General features: G+C 42.2%; 1 protein-coding gene across 1 annotated transcript in view; it reads right to left on the bottom strand.

Annotated features, from left to right (window-relative positions):
• Positions 1 to 20,491, bottom strand: part of LOC105482374 (IL2 inducible T cell kinase) — a 75,436-nt gene that overhangs the window by 25,399 nt on the left and 29,546 nt on the right. Inside the window, exons 3-7 of the mRNA XM_011742424.2 lie at positions 19,606 to 19,687; positions 16,680 to 16,808; positions 13,081 to 13,121; positions 7,927 to 8,078; positions 2,535 to 2,600 (exon numbers count right to left, since the gene is read on the bottom strand). Coding sequence (XP_011740726.1) covers positions 2,535 to 2,600; positions 7,927 to 8,078; positions 13,081 to 13,121; positions 16,680 to 16,808; positions 19,606 to 19,687 — 470 coding nt within the window. The remainder of the gene's footprint in view (positions 1 to 2,534; positions 2,601 to 7,926; positions 8,079 to 13,080; positions 13,122 to 16,679; positions 16,809 to 19,605; positions 19,688 to 20,491) is intronic.

A 20,491-nucleotide genomic window follows, 5' to 3' on the forward strand; every position in this document is an offset into this window, starting at 1 on the left:
TTAGGTGGGTGAATAGACGTTTTTTATTTGCTCCAGGCATCACCATTTCCTATTGCTTATCCTGTTGGAATTTTGAGTTTGCTCCTTTGATCATAAGCAAAGAGATTCGATTAAAAGCAAAGATGAACAAACAAAACTACACAGTTTAGTGGTCATTTGAAATAATGCTTATTGTTTTTTCTTCAAAGGTATTGCCTATAATTTTGTTATTTTATTTAAGCATATATCCTATATGTTTTATGTCAGCTCAAAAATTCTTAGAACTGACGACTCTTCTGTTCACTGAGGGAAGGGCTACTCACACATACTTGACCAAAACAAACCAGGTTGAGAGACTACAGAAAATGATGGTTCTTCACTAAAGAATCTGCTAGAATTTCAGCAACAAATAACTCGACCACATTTGAATTAAGAACCGTATTGTGTTAATAGGTGTCCTCATTAGCATTATTCTTTAGGCCTGGTATCTTATATTTAGTGAGTAATTAATTTTTAAAAATTTTTAAATAATTTCAAACTTACGGAAAAGCTGTAAAATAGTGTAAAAGAACCCTCATCTACACATCACCCAGGTGAGCCAATTGTTGATATTTTATACATTTGCTTTACTATTCCCTTTAGACATAGATTGACTTTTCTTCTGAACTATTTGAGAATTGACTTTTACTCCTAAGTACTTCCGTGTCTATTTCCTAAGACACAGAGTATACCCTTATCTAGCCACAGTACAATTACCAAAATCATGAGATTTAAGATCTACATAATACTAGTACTTAACTGCAGATCTCATTCAAATCTTATGGGTTGTCCCAATAACGTATATTATAACAAAAAATATTTTTTGTATGGTTCAAGATCCAGCCCAGGATCACCACTGTATTTAGTTACCATGTCTCTTTAGTCTTTTTTTTTTTTTTTTCTCTCTCTCTCTCTCTCTTTTTTTAGATGGAGTTTTGCTCTTGTTGCCCAGGCTGGAGTGCAATGGCGCAATCTTGGCTCACAGCAACCTCCGCCTCCTGGGTTCAAGCGATTCTCCTGCCTCAGCCCCCCCAGTATATGGGATTACAGGTATGCGCCACCATGCCTGGCTAATTTTGTATTTTTAGTAGAGATATTTGCTAAACTTTCAAACTGGTATTACACTTAGTAGAATATTTTTAGTTTCACCATGTTGATCAGGCTGGTCTCATTCCTGACCTCAGGTGATCCACTTGTCTCGGCCTCCCAAAGTGTTGGGATTACAGGCGTGGGCCACTGCGCCTGGCCTCTTTTGTCTTTTTTAATGTGGACCAGCTTCTCAGCCTGTTGTGTCTTTCATGATATTAATGATTTTTTTTTTGAAGAGCACAAGACATTAATTTTAGAGAACATTCCCTAATTTGGATTTGTCTAATATATCCTTATGAATATATCCTCATGAGTAAATTCATGTTGTGCATTCTTTGAGCAGGAATATCACAGAAGTGATGTGTGCCCTTCTCAGTGCATCACATAAGAAGACACAAGATAGCTTTTTGCTCCATTATTTATGTGCATTTGGATTGATTGTTTAAGATGGGCCTACTAGTTACCTCCACTTTGTAATTACAAGTGATTTGTGAGGAAATACTTTGAGACTATGTAAATATCCCATAGCTCATCAAACTTTAATCTGCTAGTGGTGACCTTCATCGAGGATTCTTGCCTGAATCAGTTGATACTCTGGGTTACAAAATGATGATTTTTAAACTTTATCATTCATTAGTTGGCATTCTGCTATAAGAAAAAACCCTTTCCTTTTTATTTATTTACTTCTTTATTTATCTATCAGCCTATTTATTACAGATTCTTATATTATTCAATGGTTTCTAGTCTATTACTTATTTTAATACTCTTATTTATTTTGATACTCAAATTGTCCCAGATTTCATCAAATGGAGCCCGTTAAAGCCAACTTCTGTGCTCATTTGACATGCCCACATCTTTTTGGCTGGGCACAGCAGTTCACACCTGTGATCCCAGTAGTTTGGGAGGCCAGAGCGGGAGCATCACTAGAGCCCAAAAGTTCAGGACCAGCCTGGACAACCTAGCGAGATTCTGTCTCTACAAAAAATTTACAGATTAGCTGGACAAGGTGGCATGTGCCTACAGTCCCAGCTACTCGGGAGGCTGAGGAGTGCTTGAGCCCGGTAGGTTGAGGTTGCAATGGGCCGAGATCACACTACTGCACTCCAGCCTGGGCGCCAGCAAGACCCTGTCTCAAAAAGTAAAAATAAAAATTAAAAACTTATTTTTAAGTACTTCTTTACTTTCTGGCACAAAAAGATGTTCTAAGTTCTTTTTTGTTCTATCCCTACCCCAAGACTTTTCTTCAGAAAGTCCTGGTTCTTTTTAGTGGAAAGTGTTATTTCGGAATTAAGAGCTGGGTGGTATGTGTGAACATTACTATTGCAATAGAGATCATCTGGTATTTTTACAGTCAACCAATAATTTATTCCTAACCTAGGGAGGATTCCTTAGGACTGTATTTTCCAAAAACAAATAAAATATCTTACTCATAGGTTTCCAGATTATTTGGAGATTTTTCCACCAGATAACTGCTTGGTACATATCCTTCATGCCTGTTAAAAGGAAAATTAGTGTTTAGACCTACATAGAACTAAGTTTTACATCGTTTTATAGGTTTAATCCATTAAAAGTCATTTAAAGATTGGGAAATATCATATTATTTGACATTTGCGATAAGACATTTTAAAATTTAGAATAAAATAATTGGTAGGCCAGGGGCGGTGGCTCACGCCTGTAATCCCAGCACTTTTGGAGGCAAGTGGATCACAGGGTCAGGAGTTCGAGACCAGTCTGGCCAATATGGTGAAACCCTGTCTCTACTAAAACTACAAAAAAAAAAAAAAAAAAAAAATTAGCCGGGCATGGTGGTGCATGCCTGTAGTCACAGCTATTCGGGAGGCTGAGGCAGAAGAATAGCTTGAACCCAGGAGGCGGAGGTTGCAGTAAGCTGAGATCATGCCACTGCACTCCAGCCTGGGCAACAGAGCAAGACTTTATCTCAAAAAAAAAAAAAAAAGGAACTGGTAAAACTAACAGCAACTTGCTGTCTGTTAAAGGCAGGTTGATTTCACTACTAAAATATGAAACATAATAGAAAAGAAGTGGCGATTTTACTTAAAAAGTTCTGTTTGCTGCTCTCCTCATTGTGAAATTTCCTCTACTGGAAAAAAAGATTAATATTCATTCTCTATTTTCTATAAGGAAACATTTTTGTGTGATAATCAACATTTTTTTCCACCTTAGTACTATCATTTTATAGTCAGGAAGCCAAAATAATTAAAATATAAAAGATGACTTTCCAACCACAGATTCTAAAAGACACTACCAGTTGGCATTGTAAGCTTTTTAATTTAAGGCCTCCCTAATTGAGCTTCTTCAGATATGAATGGTATAAACACAAGAAAAAAGGATAAAGCCAGGCTAGATTTGGGGATCGGGAGTCTCTTTTGAGCAAGAATTAATAATTGTGCATAAACAAAAAACATAATAAACAAAATAAGAATATCAAACTTCTTTACATTTGTGTATAACTTTGTAGTTTTCAAAGCACTTTCACATTCATTATCTCATTTAATACCACAAGGTGAAAATGGCATCCCTTCTGCTCTCTGGATCTCTGACTTTATATGTGTCAAATGAAGGGCTTAAATTAGATTATACTTAAAATCTAGTTTAAGTAGATACTCCATACTATGCCAATGTAAAAAGATGACTGATAGGCTGGGCGCAGTGGCTCACGCCTGTAATCCTAGTACTCTGGGAGGCTGAGGGGGGTGGATCACTTGAGCTCAGGAGTTTGAGACCAACCTGGGCAACATGGTGAAACGCTGTCTCTAGAAAATATATAAAAATTAGCCGGGTGTGGTGGCATGCACCTGTAGTCTCAGCTGCTTGGGAGGCTGAGGCATGAGACTCATTTAACCTGGGTGGTGGCGGGTGGGGGCAGTGGTATGGAGGTTGCCATGAGCTGAGATCATGCCACTGCACCCTGGCCTGGGTCACAGAGCAAGACTCTGTCTCAAAAAGACAAAAAGAACAAAACAAAACAAAACAAAACAAAACAAAAAAAGATGCCTGATAGTTTATTGCTCTTTATTCCATAACATGTTCTAATTTTCTTATAATAAGGCCAATTTTCAATCTAGTGATTCTGTTTATGGGAAATGTGTAATCGGTGCACAGAGTTGTGAAGAGTGAAGAAATCAAGACTGGCGATGCCAAATACAGGATGATTATCTTATATTTTACTCCTCTGGCAGACGTTGCTAAGCAATCACGGCATAGTTTCTTTGCAGAATTGGACATCTGCCCTCAGAATCATCCTTCGCACAGTGCTCAAGGCAGCCATTCCGACTGAAGAAAGTTAGCTTATTCTGAAATTTGCCATCCCTTCTGTATCACTCTTGTAATCCCCTTAACTACGTCTGGTGTTGCCATACTATACTTTTCGAATTATATTAATGGATCAAGTAATATTTTGCTTTTCAATAGAATATGCCACCCAAAGCTGGGCCATCTACACAAATGATAACTCTCATACTTGTATGTGGATGTGTAGACTTCCCAAAGCTCTTTCACTTCCATCATCTCATCGATTTTCTCAACACTGTGATATAGACAAAGCTGACATTATCATCTGCATTTTACAGTTCAGGAAATGGATTCACAGCGGAAAAGTGACTTGGTCATCTGTGAATGACATGGTCACACATATGACATGGTCATCTGTGAATCCTCAGCTACATATGACAAGAGTAGCTGATAAAGTCCGAGTCCTCTGTCTCCCCATCTTGTGTACTTTCCACTATACCACACTATCACAAAGCAAACTGGGGAAATTCCATAATGCTGACTGGCTGCTGGGGTGTCCTCTTTGATGCCCTTTGAAGTGCATCGTTAAGCCTTTCCACAGCTCACCAATGAAGGGTTTAACTATCATTTGGGGAAGTAAGACCTAGAAGAAATTTCCTGGCACATTAGATGTGCTAAATAAAGTCAGTTGATTGAACTAATGAATTTCTAAGTCCCTTTAGTGTTTGTAGACCCTGTAGACAGCCTTGAACCTATTTCAGATATGGGCCTCTCTATAATGGACAAAGAGAAGGTGATGTGACCAGCCTTAATTGTCTTCATGAATCAACTAAAGAGGGAGGTTCCAGGTGAGGGGAGTTGGAGTCTGTTCTTAGCTAGCAAACTACACTGCCTCTCAAACCATTGTTCTGAATCTCATCACCTTTTACCCTATCTCACTTCTGTCTTTCCTCCCCCTGCAATGGGGTTGATAAGCCTACCTAAAGAGGAAGCACCTTGAAAATCTCACTTCTGTCTTTTCTGCCCCTGCAATGGGGTTGATAAGCCTACCTAAAGAGGAAGCACCTTGGTGTATGTAAAAGGTAAAGCCTTATCCTTAAAGATATTTGTGCCCCTCTTTTGTTTTTTTTAACCCATCAGATTGGCTTTTTTAAAAAAGTTCAATGATACCCAGTCTTGGCACTTCCATAACTCCATTAGCAGGAATGTAAATTTGGCAAGCTTTGTGAGGAAATTACATGGCAAAATTAAGATGTCACATACTCTGACTCAACTGTTGCACAGTTAGAAATGTGACATATAGGCCAGGCCTGGTGGCTCACGCCTGTAATCCCAACTACTTTGGGAGACCAAATAAGGAGAATTGCTTGAATACAGTGGTTTGAGACAAGTCCGGGCAACACAATAAGACTCCACTTCTACAAAAAATTTAAAAATTATCTGGGCATGGTGGTGTGTGCCTACAGTCTCAACCACGCAGGGGTCTGAGGTGGGAGGATCACTGGAGCCTGAGACGTCAAGGCTGCAGTGAACTGTGAGAGTGCCACTGCACTCCAACCTGGTTGATAGAGCAAGACCCTGTCTCAAAAAAAAAAAAAAAAAAAAGAAAGAAAAGAAAAGTAATGTTATATATACATATATATATATATAATATATATATATATATATAATATATATATATATATATATATTCCAAAGATGGCCAAGATACATGAATACAAGATCTTCATTAAAGCCTTGTTTGAAACAGCAGAGGAAACAAATAAACTGGCAACTAAATGTCCCACCATAGAGGGTTATTTAAACACTTATAATCATACATTCTAATATTGTGCAATTATTATTATTATTTTTTTGAGATGGATTCTTGCTCTGTTGCCCAGGCTGGAGTGCAGTGGTGCGATCTTGGCTCACTGCAACCTCCACCTCCCAGGTTCAAGCAATTCTCCTGCCTCACCCTCCCGAGTAGCTGGAATCACAGGCTCCTGCCACCACACCCAGCTAATTTTTTGTATTTTTAGTAGAGATGGGGTTTCACCGTGTTGGCCAGGTTGGTCTCGAACTCCTGACGTCAGGTAATCAGCCTGCCTTGGCCTCCCAAAGTGTTGGGATTACAGGCGTGAGCCACTGCGCCCGGCCTATGCAACTATTTAAAAAATGAGGTAGATTTGCATGTAGTGGTATGAAAAGATCTTCAATGTGTATTAATATCATTAAAAATTAAAAGTAAGATGCAGAACAGAATGGATCAACTTGGTACAAGCGAAAAAAGAATGCATTTTTTTTTTTTTTTTTGAGACAGAGTCTTGCTCTGTCACTCAGGCTGGAGTGAAGTGGCACCATCTCGACCCACTGCAACCTCTCCCTCTTGGGTTCAAGTGATTTCCATGCTTCAGCCAGTGGAGTAGCTGGGATTACAGGCGTGCACCACCACACCTGGCTAATTTTTGTGTTTTTAGTAGAGACAGGGTTTTACCACATTGGCCAGGCTGGTCTCAAACTATTGGCCTCAAGTGATCCACTCACCTTGGCCTCCCAAACTGCTGGGATTAGAGGCATGAGCCACCGTGCCTAGCCGAATAGTGATTACTTTTGGACTTGATGCGGGGGCAAATGGAGGGTGGCTTATTTTTTATGTCTATTTCTCTCTACTGTTAGTTAAGTAAAATGTTGACATAAATGATCCATATGTTGCAATGACAGTTTTCTTTTTTATATTTTAAAATTAATAATAACCTCATACTTTGAAAACATTTAAACCCTTAATATTAAGATACAAAGATGTTCGTTGCAGTGTTGTTAATATTTGCAAAATATTGGAGATCACGTAAGTGTTCAACAAGGGAATTTGCTAATTTAGAGTACATTTATGGCTGGATTGATGCAACCATTGAACTCATATTCTGGAAAATATTCCAGAACATGGGTTAATACATCTGATATATTAAGAGAAAAAAAAAACCCTTAAAAGGCAGTGTGAATCTCATGCTCGGTATTTTTTTCATTCAAAAGTTGCATAGTGGGAAAGTGGTATTTGTACAATCTTATTTTCTCCCTGAGTCAAGTGGATGGCTAGTTCAATGACTGCGGTTGTAACTAAATCTTTAGTATCTTCTTTCTGATGCATCCTAACATAATTATCAATCTGTACCATCTCTACACACACCTTTTCTTTCCACCAAAAATAAGTGCTTCCTAATGGGATGTACCTTCAGCCTCACTTAACACTCAAGAACAATAACACTTTACAGAATAAATTGCCAAGCTCTCAAATTGTAGATGTTAGTGGAAAAATCCAGGGTTTTTTTGAGATGAGTTTGGGTCTGGAGTGCGTGAGATGGGGTGCAGGGAGCAAGCATAGCAAGTGACTGCCTCAGAGTCACTTCTTGAGAAGAGGAAAAACGAGCCTCAACTACTTCCTCTTCCTCCCTCTTCCTCCTGCCTCTGCTCTCCTCTCCCACCTCAGTGCTGCGGTCACGCTGCGGGAGATAGGACAAATCATCCTGGTATTTTATTTGTTCGCACCACACCTCAAACAGAGGGACAGCAGCCACAAAGATGCCTTACCCATTCCTGTCCTGGACTCTCCACCAGTGAATCTCAGAACTGTCCAGCAGGCAGTACTCTTCATTGCGCCGCAGTGCGAGTTCCTGAGGATCATTGGTTTGGTAGTCATACAAGGCAATGACCACAGTTTCTTCAGGTTCCCAAAGTGGTCGCTGGGGAAGAGAGACAACAAAACCAAGCAAAGACATAAAAAAGGAGAGAAAATGCCTCCTTTCATCGGGGTGTCTGGGGAGACAATCTGCCTTCCTCTGGTTGACTTTCTTTATGAGTTAGAGTTACGGCACTGAACATGGCAAAAAAGACATCAGTGCTTGGAATTAATCACATTGCTCATTCTATGAGGTAAATTCTGACCACAGTGAATTCCAAGCAGCCACATGATTTTCACAAAAGTCTGCTGGTTTCTTTATCCGCACTATGTTATATGCGGCAGCCTCTCTGCCGGATGCATCATGCCCTTGGCAAAGGAGATATAGTCAACATGAAATCTTTCAGTTTGTGCTTTACTGATATGATTTGTGGGTTTATCCAGATCTACAGAATCATAGGTTATTGGAGCTGGAATTCCTCTAACAGATCATTTAATACACTTTTTCATTTAGGATGAGGAAACTGAGGCCCAGATAAGAGAAATGGACCTGGCCAATCTACCACTTGAATTAGCCCTAAGACTCTCTCTACTCTAGCACCTGTCTCCCTTCCTTCCCCAATGGGCTCTATTGCTGATGTCTCTGTTCCTCAGTCCCTTTCTTAGGATTACATATTGAGGACATGAAGAAAAGACCACAAAGCACACAGTTGCCAGAGTTCAGGATGGGCATGCCTACTATGGGTTAGCAGACTTTGTGAGAGTAAATGTGCGGAAAGATTGAGTTCCTCACTAGAATGTGATTTAGTGTTAGGAAGTCACAAGTTCTCTGAGTACATTGAAGCATTTGGTGGCATAAAAATACTGGAGCTGAAAAAAAAGTCTCATCATACTGATGTAGTATGTTATCTCAACTGAGCCCAGATCGGATTTTTTTTTTTTTTTAAATAGAGACAAGATCTCACTATGTTGCCCAGGCTGGTCTCAAACTCCTGGGCTCAAGTGACCCTCCTGCCTTGGCCTCCCAAAGTCCTGGGAGTACAGGCATGAGCCACTGTGCCCGGCTGCAGATTGGAATTGGAAATCTAGATATTTGTGGAGCTTGTGAGGATCTGTAAATGGGATGCTACAGAAAAGAGTGGATATCCTGAGGCTCTTGCTGTAAGAGCTCATGGAGGGAGGAATAGTGTTCAAGGATGCTTGAAGAAGATGAAGGAGAGCTATGGCATTCATCCCACTGTAGGTCAACTCATTGGTTAATATCTGTGAAGAGAAAGATCAGAGCATGGTCCTCAAATTATGATGGTACCTTTCTGCAGGAGGCACACTGGACATGTATTTTTTTTTTCTAACAATCATGCAAGCTTGGAATATGGGGATTATTTTGAATATCACAAAGTTTGAGGTATGCTATAGGCCTTTAATGGGTGATGGTCAAGAATGCGAAATGCTCTGTAGAGTCCCACATTCCATACAACTTTCGAATATCCTTGTAAACATTCACGTGATGAGAAACCAGCTTATACAATAATTATATAAGAACATCCTGAGCCTAGATCCTATCCGTACCCTATCCAAAATACTGGATTTCCCAAGAATGCAACTACCTTGTACTTTGAGGGAAGACTATACTTTGGTTCAGAAGTTTACCAAGAGTTGTTCATCATTTTGGAAAATTATATCACAGGGGTAACGCTGTAGTTGAGTCCCAATGCCACAATTTTTATCAGTTGCATTTGAGATGTCAAATCCAACGGGATCCTACCTACAGGTGCAAGAAAATGACTATTTCATTCTGTCTTCCAGTGCAGTCATGCCCCAATATTTATAAAGAAACACATACTTTATTTTATTTTTTTAATTTTTATTTATTTATTTTTGAAATGGAAATTTTGTTATATATATTATTTTTCCTTCCTTCTAAGTATTACAGTTAGAACATTTATTGATTTTTTTTAAAAAGTATGTGTAATACAAAAGTTAGCCAGGTGTGGTGGCACATGTCTGTAGCCCCAGCAGCTGCGGAGTCTGAGGAGGGAGGATGGCTTGGACCCAAGAGACAGAAGGTGCAGTGAGCTATGATTGCACCACTGCACTCCAGCATGGGCAACAGAGTGAGGCCCTGTCTCAAAACAACAACAACAAAAATTAATTAAGTACTTTAATTAAAAAAAATATGTATTCATATGTTACATTATTTATGAATTTTTTTCAGGATAACAAAAGGAGCCTTACAAAATATCCATCATTAAAAGGCAGTATTGAGTTTGATAAGGTTGGGAACCATTATTTGAGTGAGAAAATCAAGGGATGGCATTTGGAGAAACTGAGTCTGTGGGCTCAGGAAGGATTGTTTGGGAGCCTCCATGATGTGGTGAGGCACGAAGGGAATGAGGATCCTGTCTCCTGGCCACTCTGCTACAGGCCTCAGCATAACCTGACCCCCCAGGACCTCTGCTGGTCCCAGGTGGGAAGAGATCCACTGGGCTGAGGGGCCCTCACAGGGAGTCCAGGTAGCAGTGGCAGGGATAGGGTGCCATAGTAGGCAGCCAGCGAAAAAGGACACATGCAGACACATTCTAGTGGCCCCTCAGCAAGCCCTGGGTTGACTGGGAGGGACTGTAAGAGGAAGAGTTGAGTTCCCATGCATGCAGGGGGCCAAGAGGAATTGGAATTTGGACTTCAATGTGAAATACGACCTTGTTTGTATCCATAGGCAAGAGAGGCCTGGGATTGTCCTTCACTCTGACCATGGATATTCTCCATCTTGAACAAAATAGCCATCCCCCGACCCCGGAGGACTGGCCCTGCTCACAGTGTTTCTCACATAGAGCATGAGACCTGTTGGCTCAGACTAGGTTAAAAACATAGTTTCTCTGTATGACAATCCGAGATGTCATTACCACTCGGGGAGCAGAACGAGAAGGTGAGGAGAGAAATGACTCCAAGTGGCTCAGATAAGAGAATCGTTGCATCGGATTTAGACATGCGGTTGAAACTAGAACAATGATTCCAAAACCCTTGTGGTCAGAACACTCAAAACAGTATCCACGATACTCCTCCAAGAAGGCTGAAAAGCCAAATGGCAGAGTGCAGGGAGAGAAGGATCAACAGTGTATTCTGGCTTTCACCTTCATTGATACCAAAAACAAAGACACAGAGCAGCCTGGCTTAAGATGAGAGGTGTGGGTTTAGGCGGGACTGTTGAGGGAACCATCTGCAAGGGAGGGCAGTAGGATTCCGAATCAGGCCTTCAAGGGGGATGGTGAAATAGTCTTCAGAAGGTCAGTGAAAGAAAAGGAGAGAGAGCTCATTCTCTGCTACAGTTTCAGTTTCTTTTCTGTTGTGAGGGAGTAGGCTGATGACAGATCTAAACACCAGGCTGGAGCTTTGAGGATTTAGAGCTTCCTTTATGGGGACGCTGCCAGTTTTGAAATGTCACTATGTTGGCTGAAGGGAAAAAAGACAGAGCTCATTCTTCAGGAAGAAGCATGAGGAAACGGAATCAGTAAACTCTGGTTAAAGAATTTGCTCTGGAATGAAGAGCGAGTACTCAAATGTGGGTATTGGTCGGGTACAGTGGCTCACGCCTGTAATTCCAGCACTTTGGGAGGTCGAGGTGGGTTGATCGCCTGAGGTCAGGAGCTCAAGACCTGCCTGGCCAACAATGCTAAAACTCCGTCTCTATTAAAAATACAAAAATTAGCTGGGCGTGATGGTGAGCGCCTGTAATCCCAGCTACTCGGGAGGCTGAGGCAGGAGAATTGTTTGAACCTGGGAGGTGGAGGTTGCAGTGAGCCGAGACTGTGCCATTGCACTCCAGCCTGGGTGACAAGAGCAGGATTCCATCTCAAAAAAAAAAAAAAGTGGATATTGGTGTTAATATTATCATAAGGTCAGGGCCATATCCCCTACCTAAAGGTCATGATCCTTTCTCTCATCTCTCTCTTTTTTTTTTTCATCTCCTTAACCAAATAAGCTGCCCTAGAGTAGGTACTGTGCTATCTAAGACTTGTAAGTCAGTGTATTATAGATCAGTGAGGAGGCTTATTAAAATGCAGATTCCGGGGCTCCTCCCCCAGCGTTGTGGACACAGCAGGTCTCGGGGTGGGGTCTAAGAATTTGTATTTCTAACATGCTCCCAGGTGATACAGATGCTTCTGGTCCATGGGCTATACTTTGAGAACCACCACTCGAGTTAAAGACCACCACGCCAGAAACCTTGCATCCTACTAAGTTGCTAAATGGCCTTGGAAAAGCCTTAAGACCTCCCTTGGGATTTGATTTCCCAAGCTTTACAATGAGAATAAAACTAAAACCCTCTGAAGTGGATAGAACAGACAGTAAGTTTTAAAATAGATGATAAAGGGGTTGAAGTGCTTTGAAAAATATAAAATACCAACAAATGTATGTCTCCAAAATGCTTGCATAGAGTGAGTATGCACCTTTTTTTTTTTTTTTTTTCTGGAGACAGGGTCTTGCTCTATCACATGGGTTGAAGTGCAGTGGCACACAGTCATGGCTCACTGCAGTCTTGACCTCCTGGGCGCAAGTGATCCTCCTACCTCAGCCTGCTGAGTAGCTGGGACCACAGGCGTGCACCACCACACCAGCTAATTTTTAAAATTTTTTTCTAGAGATGGGGGTCTCACTTTGTTGTCCAGGCTGGTCTCGAACTCCTGGGCTCAAGCGATTCTCCCACTTTGGCCTCCCAAAGTGCTGGGATTACAAGTGTGAGCCACCATGCCAGCCACACTTTTATAGAGAGTGCGCTGCTACTATACTCCAAAGTGGTCAGGTGAATGGCCACCCAATTTGATATCAGTATTTGTTGAATAAATAAAGTGACATGGAGATTTAGCAGCTGAATGGTTCTTTAAGGGGACAGACCCCCAAGTCAGTTGAAGCCCAAAAATACCCAATGTGTTGAGTTCCGCTGAATCGTGACAGCCTGCTGCATGCATCCAGGGTTTGAAAAATATGGGCAGAGGGGAACATGAAATAGGAACATGCCAATCAGGTAGCTTGTGGGCCGACCTGCACCCAGAGCTAGGGCTCTCACTCACCCTGTTGTCTTCAGGAGTAGGAGGAAGAGGCTTCTTTGAAGCTGAAAAGAGAAAAACAGGAAAAGAAAAAATGAGCATGAAAACCAATGGACCCAACCGGAAGTGAGCAGCCAGGGGGCTTTTCTGAGAAAAAGGGCCCAGGGAAAACAACAGAAGAAAGGGGGCCAGAAGGAGCAATAAGACACAGTGAAACCCGACTTGGCTTTGTCAGAAGCTGTCTTTTATCTCCTTGGGCCTGCTGGTTTCGGATTCCCTTTTCTAGTAGACACCAGAAGCTTCCAGAAGTCCATATTCAGGGACCCTGTCTCTCTGTATTCCCAGGAAAAGCCTGACAGTGGGGTTAGACTTGCACCCTTCCCTGTAGGCATAGAGACTTCTGGGAATGTCTCTGCCACCTGCTAAACTCAGGAGTGGGAATTGGTGACTCAGGGGGACAGTGACTCACTAGCTTCCTGACTCAGTTGTGAGCTTGAGGAGGGGGTGGCTAAGGTGGGAGGTCATTGTGCTGCTTTTTGAGTGGGCTGGAATCCACTTTTAGTTGCCTTAAGGCATCTGAATATGTGTTATTTCTGCTTCTTTCAAACTATACCAACCCAGCATCTCTCTGTCTTTGTCTTTCTGCTTATCTCTGTTTCCATGTCTCCCTCTGTTTAGCTCTCCTCTCTCTTCTCTCTTTCCTCCTTTCTCTTCTCTTCTCTCTCTTTCTCTTGCCCTCCTTCCTCTCATTTCTTCATACTCGTCTCTCACTATTTCTCCTTTGTAGCTCTGCAAAGGCCATTCCTGGACTCAATGAATCAAAGGTGTGTGGCTGTGTCTGGGGCTCTCTGTGGTACGGGAGGCACTGCACAGGCTTCAGGCTAATACAAAGACATCCTTAATAACGAGAGATGAGAAAAGAATGGGCTGCATAGGTAGGTGATGAGTTCCTCATTTCTGTAGGAGGTTGACTTGAAGTTGGACAGCCCACATCAGGGATACAGTAGAGGAGAGTCACACATTGACACTGGAGCCCAGCCCCGTGCAGACTTGGCAAGAAACAGTAGGCTGGGGTAGTGACCTGGGTATGCGATGACCAGAGAAGAAGGAAAACCCCTATAATAGGAAGCATGGCTCCCATTTAGAACTCAACTTGGAGCTGGGAGATTGGTGTTCTAACTCTGACTTCACCAATACTAGCTGTGAGCCTTGGCCACTTCCATCCCTGGATATTCTATGACTGGTGTCTCTTTCTTCTTCCTCTGGCCTTGCTTTTCCCTTCCTTCCTTTCCATCTGTGTGGGGTTGGTATGTGGAGAGATCAGGGCCAGTTCTGGTTGAAGACATGGGTGTTACTATGGGTTGGGTGTGGCTGGGTCTGTTTTTACTCAACCGAGTCTGCTGCTTCCCAAACACACACAAGTTCTGAGGCTATATCTCGGCCTTAGATTCTTTCAACCACCAATAAGGAAGACAAGTAGACACAATTACCATTTATCGAGAACTCTGTATATGTTGGCAGCTGTACTGCTTTCCACAACACCATTGAATCTCCCAGCCTTACACGTAGCTACCTATTATAATTTTCCCCATTTTGCAGGTGAGGAAATGCACTTAGAGGCTCAGAGGGGTTATCCAAAGCCCAGTGCTCATAGACCCGCACTGGCAATGTGCTCGGTACCAGGAATCCTGTGAGCCTTCACCCAGGGAGGTGACCATGAGCTGTATTCACAGCACAGTGTGTTTCTTGAAAACTCTAGTCTCAACTGTGTAAAACTCGGATCCACGAAGTTATTTAACCAAATCAGAAGAAGGTAGAGTGAGGAGATGTTCAAGGGGGAGACAGCAATGGGTTGCAATGCAAAAGCAAAACCATTAGCAGAGTGACTGCACGACACCCACAGCAGGACCCCAAAAGTGCTCAGGCCCTGGTTTCACGTGGGGAGCAGCTCAGCATGACCAGCCCTCCTGCACTGGAGTTCTGGTGAGTCATTCAGATGTTCCTAGCACCTTAGTCACATGTGTATCACTTGGAGGAGGGAAATACTGTGCGCCCCAAAGAGGAATAGCTGCGGCATGCATGGTGCAAACTACAGAATGGAAATACTGAGTCAAAGAATTTCAGAACTGGAAAGGGGCTTAGATATTATTTCATCCTAAGCCCCTCAGAACTCCTTGCTATTTTTGAGATGAGGACACTGGGGCCCCTTGATGGCCAAGTCACTCATCTGAGGGCCCAGAGCAAGGCATTGGCAGAAGTTTGGAGACCAGATCCCTGACTTTGGAAAGGGCTTTCACTCACTGAGGTAAGCCCATGCCGTTCTGTTATTACGGTGGATCCCATCCATAGAAAATTTTCCATTTCTTTTTTATTAAATATTGGCCCACATGAATATGGTCACAGGACTAATGTGGAGGATCACTTGAATATTTACCAATTTCTAAAACTTATTAAGTATTATTCTTCTGGGCCCAGGGATGGATTACGTTGAAGGGCTTTTTTCCCCAAGACGCAGGGTGAAAAGTGGTGGTTTTTAAAGTGGTAATGAGAGGGGCTATGAATCAGGAAGCCACAGAAAACCAAGCCATGTGTTACATCCGCCTTGGGTTGCCAATTTTCAGTATTAAGTTTTAGTGCACAAAAGGAAATGATAAATGAGAAGGAGAAACTATGGCAAAAGAGGTTGAGAAGAGAGGAACATGGAAGGAGAACAATCCACACGGTCCATCATTCCTATGCAACAATGGAATTTGCAGAGCACTTCCAGCAGTGTGACCTGGAGCATACTGAATTGCTCAAGGCAGCCCATTCCCTTAACATGACACCATCTACCCCAGATGGTTGAGAGGAACAAGAGCATAATGAATGTGAAATGCATTCGAGTGGAGTTGTACACAACTGGAGGTTAAGGTTCGAAAGTCATTACTAAAATCCCGTTGCAGCCCAGTCCCCCGGACCTGAGCCTTTAATGTCAAAGGCAAAGAAATAGCTTTTTTTGTTTTCACTTTGCATTTAGACTGTGGCCTTCTCCTTTCTGAGATTGTGGAGGTCAAGGGCAAGTTTGAAGAGGAGGCAAGGAGAAACCACAGAGTAAAAAGTAAAAGAAAAAAAAAGTTCCTCTCACCTTTAAGGCTATAGAGTTGAATTTGTATAATTAAATATATGTGTGATATGATGCCACTGTGAGAAATAAATATTTTATATCTCTTAAGGCTGCCTCTGTAATTTAAGACTTAAATAGACCATGCCATTCAAATGCAGGTTATAGCAGGGTTCCTCAAACTGTACTGTGCACATACGTCTCCTGGGATCTTGTTAAAATGAAAATTCTGATCTAGTAGGTCATGAGTGGGGCCAGATCATTTGCATTTCTAACTAGCTCCTAGGAGATGTTGATGCTGCTGGTCCAAAGAACACACTTTAAGTGGTCAGGAGCTATAAAGACATCAGCTTTGAGATGGAAGCACCAACAGACTGGTAGAAAACACAGACGATTCCTCTTGGAAAATTCTGAAAATGTAGAATTTTGCATTCCATTCCTGATACCCTCAATGACTGAAGGCCAAAAGCTTTTACCTTTCTATGGTCATTTCACAGAATAGAGGGAATTCCCAGTCTCTTACCGTTCTTGGTTGGATCATATTGGGCACAGCCTGCTGCAAGCTTCTCCAGCTGAGAACAGCACCTCCACTTCCCATCCATCCAGAAATTAGGATGATATTTAGGCACCAGACTATTATTATTCCTCGTTTCTGAAATAGGTTGGCACCAACAGAAGAGTTATTTCCAGGTCAGTCTATCAAGGGCTACCAATTTTATACCATCTCGAGTTTAGACCTGGCTAAGTGAGCCTGAATGAGTATTGTCCAGACCATTCAGAAGCATGGGTTGACCTGAGCACATAAATGCACTGTGCTATTTACTGGGGTAGTTCATGTTACATTTAGGCATCAGCACATCTAGGCTCACATCCGGCTCTGCCTTGCATTAGTTGTGTGTTCTTAGGTTGGGCAAACCCTCATCTGAGCCAATGAGGTTGTTAAACACTGGGCTCTACAAAAGTGCCTTTAAGGGTAATGAGAAGGTTGAGAAGGTGGAATCACCATCCCTCCAACTCTCCTACCTTTAACCACAGCAACTTTGGTTTTTTCCCTTGTAGGTTTGTGGCTTTGAAGTAAGATTTTGGTTGGGGAAAAAGGGGGGCTCTGCTACTGAAACAAATACATACATAAGGCACAGAACAGTGTTGGGTGTAGTAGCTTATGCTTGTAATCCCAGTTCTTTGGGAGGCCAAGGCAAGAGGATCTCTTAAGCTGGAGATTAGCCTAGGCAATATAGTGAGACCCCTTCTCTACCAAAAAGAAAAAGAAAAGAAAAAAGTTAGCTGGGCATGGTGTCACACACCTGTAGTCCCAGCTTCTCAGGAGGCTGAGGTGGGAGGATCACTTGAGCCCAATAGGTCGAGGCTGCAATGAGCCATGCTCATGCCACTGCACTCCAGCATGGGTAACAGAGTGAGACCCTGTCTGATATAGTTTGGCTCTGTGTTCCCACCCAAATCTCATCTTGAATTGTAATCTCCATAATTCCTACGTGTTGAGGGAGAGACCAGGTGGTGGTAACTGGATCATGGGGATATTTTCCCCCATGTTGTTCTTGTGATAGTAAGTGAGTTCTCATGAGACCTGATGATTTTATAAGTATTGGGCAAGTTCCTCCTTCTGTCATTCTCTCTCCTGCCACCTTGTGAATAAGGTGACTGCCTCCCCTTTACCTTCCACCATGATTGTAAGTTTCCTGAGGCCTCTCAGCCATACAGAACTGTGAGTCAATTAAACCTCTTTTCATTATACATTACCCACTCTTGGGCATATCTTTACAGCAGTGTGAAAATGGACTAATACATTGTCTCCTTGAATAAATAAATAAACAAACCACAGAACTAGATAGCTAATCTCTAATGTTCCTTCCAATTTTAACATCCTGTGTATGAAATCCCTTCACAGAGGGCAAAAAGCCAATGATCATAGCTGAGGCCCTTTTGATTACTTTTTTTTCTTCCTTTTTTTGGTGGGGTAAGACCAGGGTCTTGCTGGTTACCCAGGCTCGGCTCACTTGGCTCACTGCAGCCTTGACCTCCCAGGCTCAGATGATTCTCCCACCTCAGCCTCCCGGGTAGCTCAGAGCACAGGCCTGTGCCACCATGCCTGGCTAATGTTTTTATTTTTAGTAGAGATGAGATCTCACTATGTTACCCGGGCTGAAGTGCAGTGGCATGAGCATGGCTCATCGTAGCATTGAACTCCTGAGTTCAAGTGATCCTCCCACCTTGGCCTCCCAAAGTGCTGGGATTACAGGTGTTAGCCACTGCAGCCAGCCCATTTTGATTACTTCTTACTTTTGTGTTTGCTCTATGTCCCATGACTGTTAGAACTGTGAGCCCTTTCCCATTTACCCAGCACTTGTCTGCTCATAACTCATTTGAGGCTCACAACAACCTTGGGATAAGATACACCTTGTATTTCTATTCTCGTTTTTTTTCAGATAGAGGAATTGCAACTTCAGAGATAACAAATAGTTTGCTTATCCTTAGTCCTCATAGTTTCATAGAGGCAGATTAGTATTTGAATCCAGATCTTCTGACACATCCAGTGCTTCAGGCTAAAGAACAATAATGGTAACATTGATCGAGTGCTTTCTTTGGGATGGGTATTGTCCTAAGTCCTCAATCATTCAGTTCTCACAACAGCTCCATGACTGTTTTTAGTCAAAATTTACAGAGACACACGAAGGTCAAGGAATTTACCCAGGGTCACATGCTAATCATTGGCAGAGCTGGGATTTTCACCTTCATGCCTGGCTCCACATCCCATGTGCTTAAACACTACTGCCTCTAACTGTGCCGTCAGGAAGGTAAGGCTTAAGAAATACCCTTACCAATGGTCTGAAACGCTTGAAAGCTAGCTGATATTTATTGCGTGCTGTCTATGGGCCAACCTAGTTCCCAGGACTTTGCTCACATCAGCTCCAAAGGCAGGTGCTGTTATCCCTTCCTTTTCTCCCTTTTAAATAAATGGGAAACTGAAGCACAGGCAATTAAGGAACTCACCCAAGTGTACATAGCAAGTGACAGACTGGGATTTAAACCCAGGTCATTTCACACTAGGGCCTATGCTCTGCTTCTTCATACTATACGAGGAGTTGGCAAACTTGTTCTTAAAAGGCCAGACAGTAAAGATTTTAGGTTTTACCGACCATGAGACAAAATCAAGGGTCTTATGTAGGTACTTATTTAACTATTTGAAATGAGTTATATACAAATGTTGCTCAGAGCCTGACAAGAACAGACAGCAGGCTGGATTTGGTCAGCCCTGAATGATACCAGTTATTGCCTCCTGGGCCCGGAATGAAACCGTGGAAACTTCCACTAACCTCAAAAGGGAAACCAGCCATCAGCTGCTCTCACACTACAGTCTATTCTATTGTGGAACCCAACCCTACTATAGGATCAAGGGTGTCAGTGATTCAACGGCAAAGGAGTTTAATTACCTTCTTTAAGGGCCAGCACCCAGCGCTGCCGGCTCTCACGATCTGGAGCAAACACATACAGGAGGTAGTTGTCATGCATGACCTGGAGACACACACAGAGTCCAAGGTGAGCAGTGTGCATGGAGATAGTTGACTGACAGCAGACCTACTGAGCTGAGAGTGGGGTCTCGGGTGTTTATCGTCACATAGGCAAACATTTGGGTAATTAGGGGGCCAGTATCCTTTTCATCCAGATGTTTGGGTGCTACGAAAACACAGGGTAAGCAGTTTCGGCTGCTTGTCTCAGATTCCATGCCCCAAGAGAGCAATCACTAACTAAAACAGCAGGAGAAAGTTCTCCTCTTGACTAGAAAGCACATTTATTTCTCATCTTAAGTTTTTAGTGATTAAAAAAAATATTTCTGGCACATGAAAGAGAAAGATGTTATATGGCGAATGTGTAATGAGAGTTTTGAAAACTTCTTATTTTGAAATAGTTTAAGATTCACAAGAAGTTCCAGAAATAGTACAGAGTTCCTGTGTACTTTTTACCTACTTTTCTCCACTGATGACATCTTACATAACCACAGCACATTCTTCAAAACCAAGAGACTGTCATTGGTATAATACTTTAACTAAACTGCAGTCTTCTTTATATTTCACCACTGTTTTAGGCACTCATTATCATTGGGACTTTGAACAACTGAAAAATACATGCTATTCCTTTTATTTTCAGTCCTCAAAATTCCAACTCATGAGGGTCACTTTTCCAGTAGGAAAAAAGTTCTTTTCTATGCCACGTTAAATATATACTCATCCCTCAGGTTGGTAAGCAAGAATGGTACCCTGAAATGTGCAAGGAGATACCCATGCCTTTGAAGCTAGAAGTGCCAAGATTCATACATAA

This window comes from Macaca nemestrina, chromosome 6 (assembly GCF_043159975.1).
Source record: "Macaca nemestrina isolate mMacNem1 chromosome 6, mMacNem.hap1, whole genome shotgun sequence".
Lineage (NCBI taxonomy): Eukaryota > Metazoa > Chordata > Mammalia > Primates > Cercopithecidae > Macaca > Macaca nemestrina.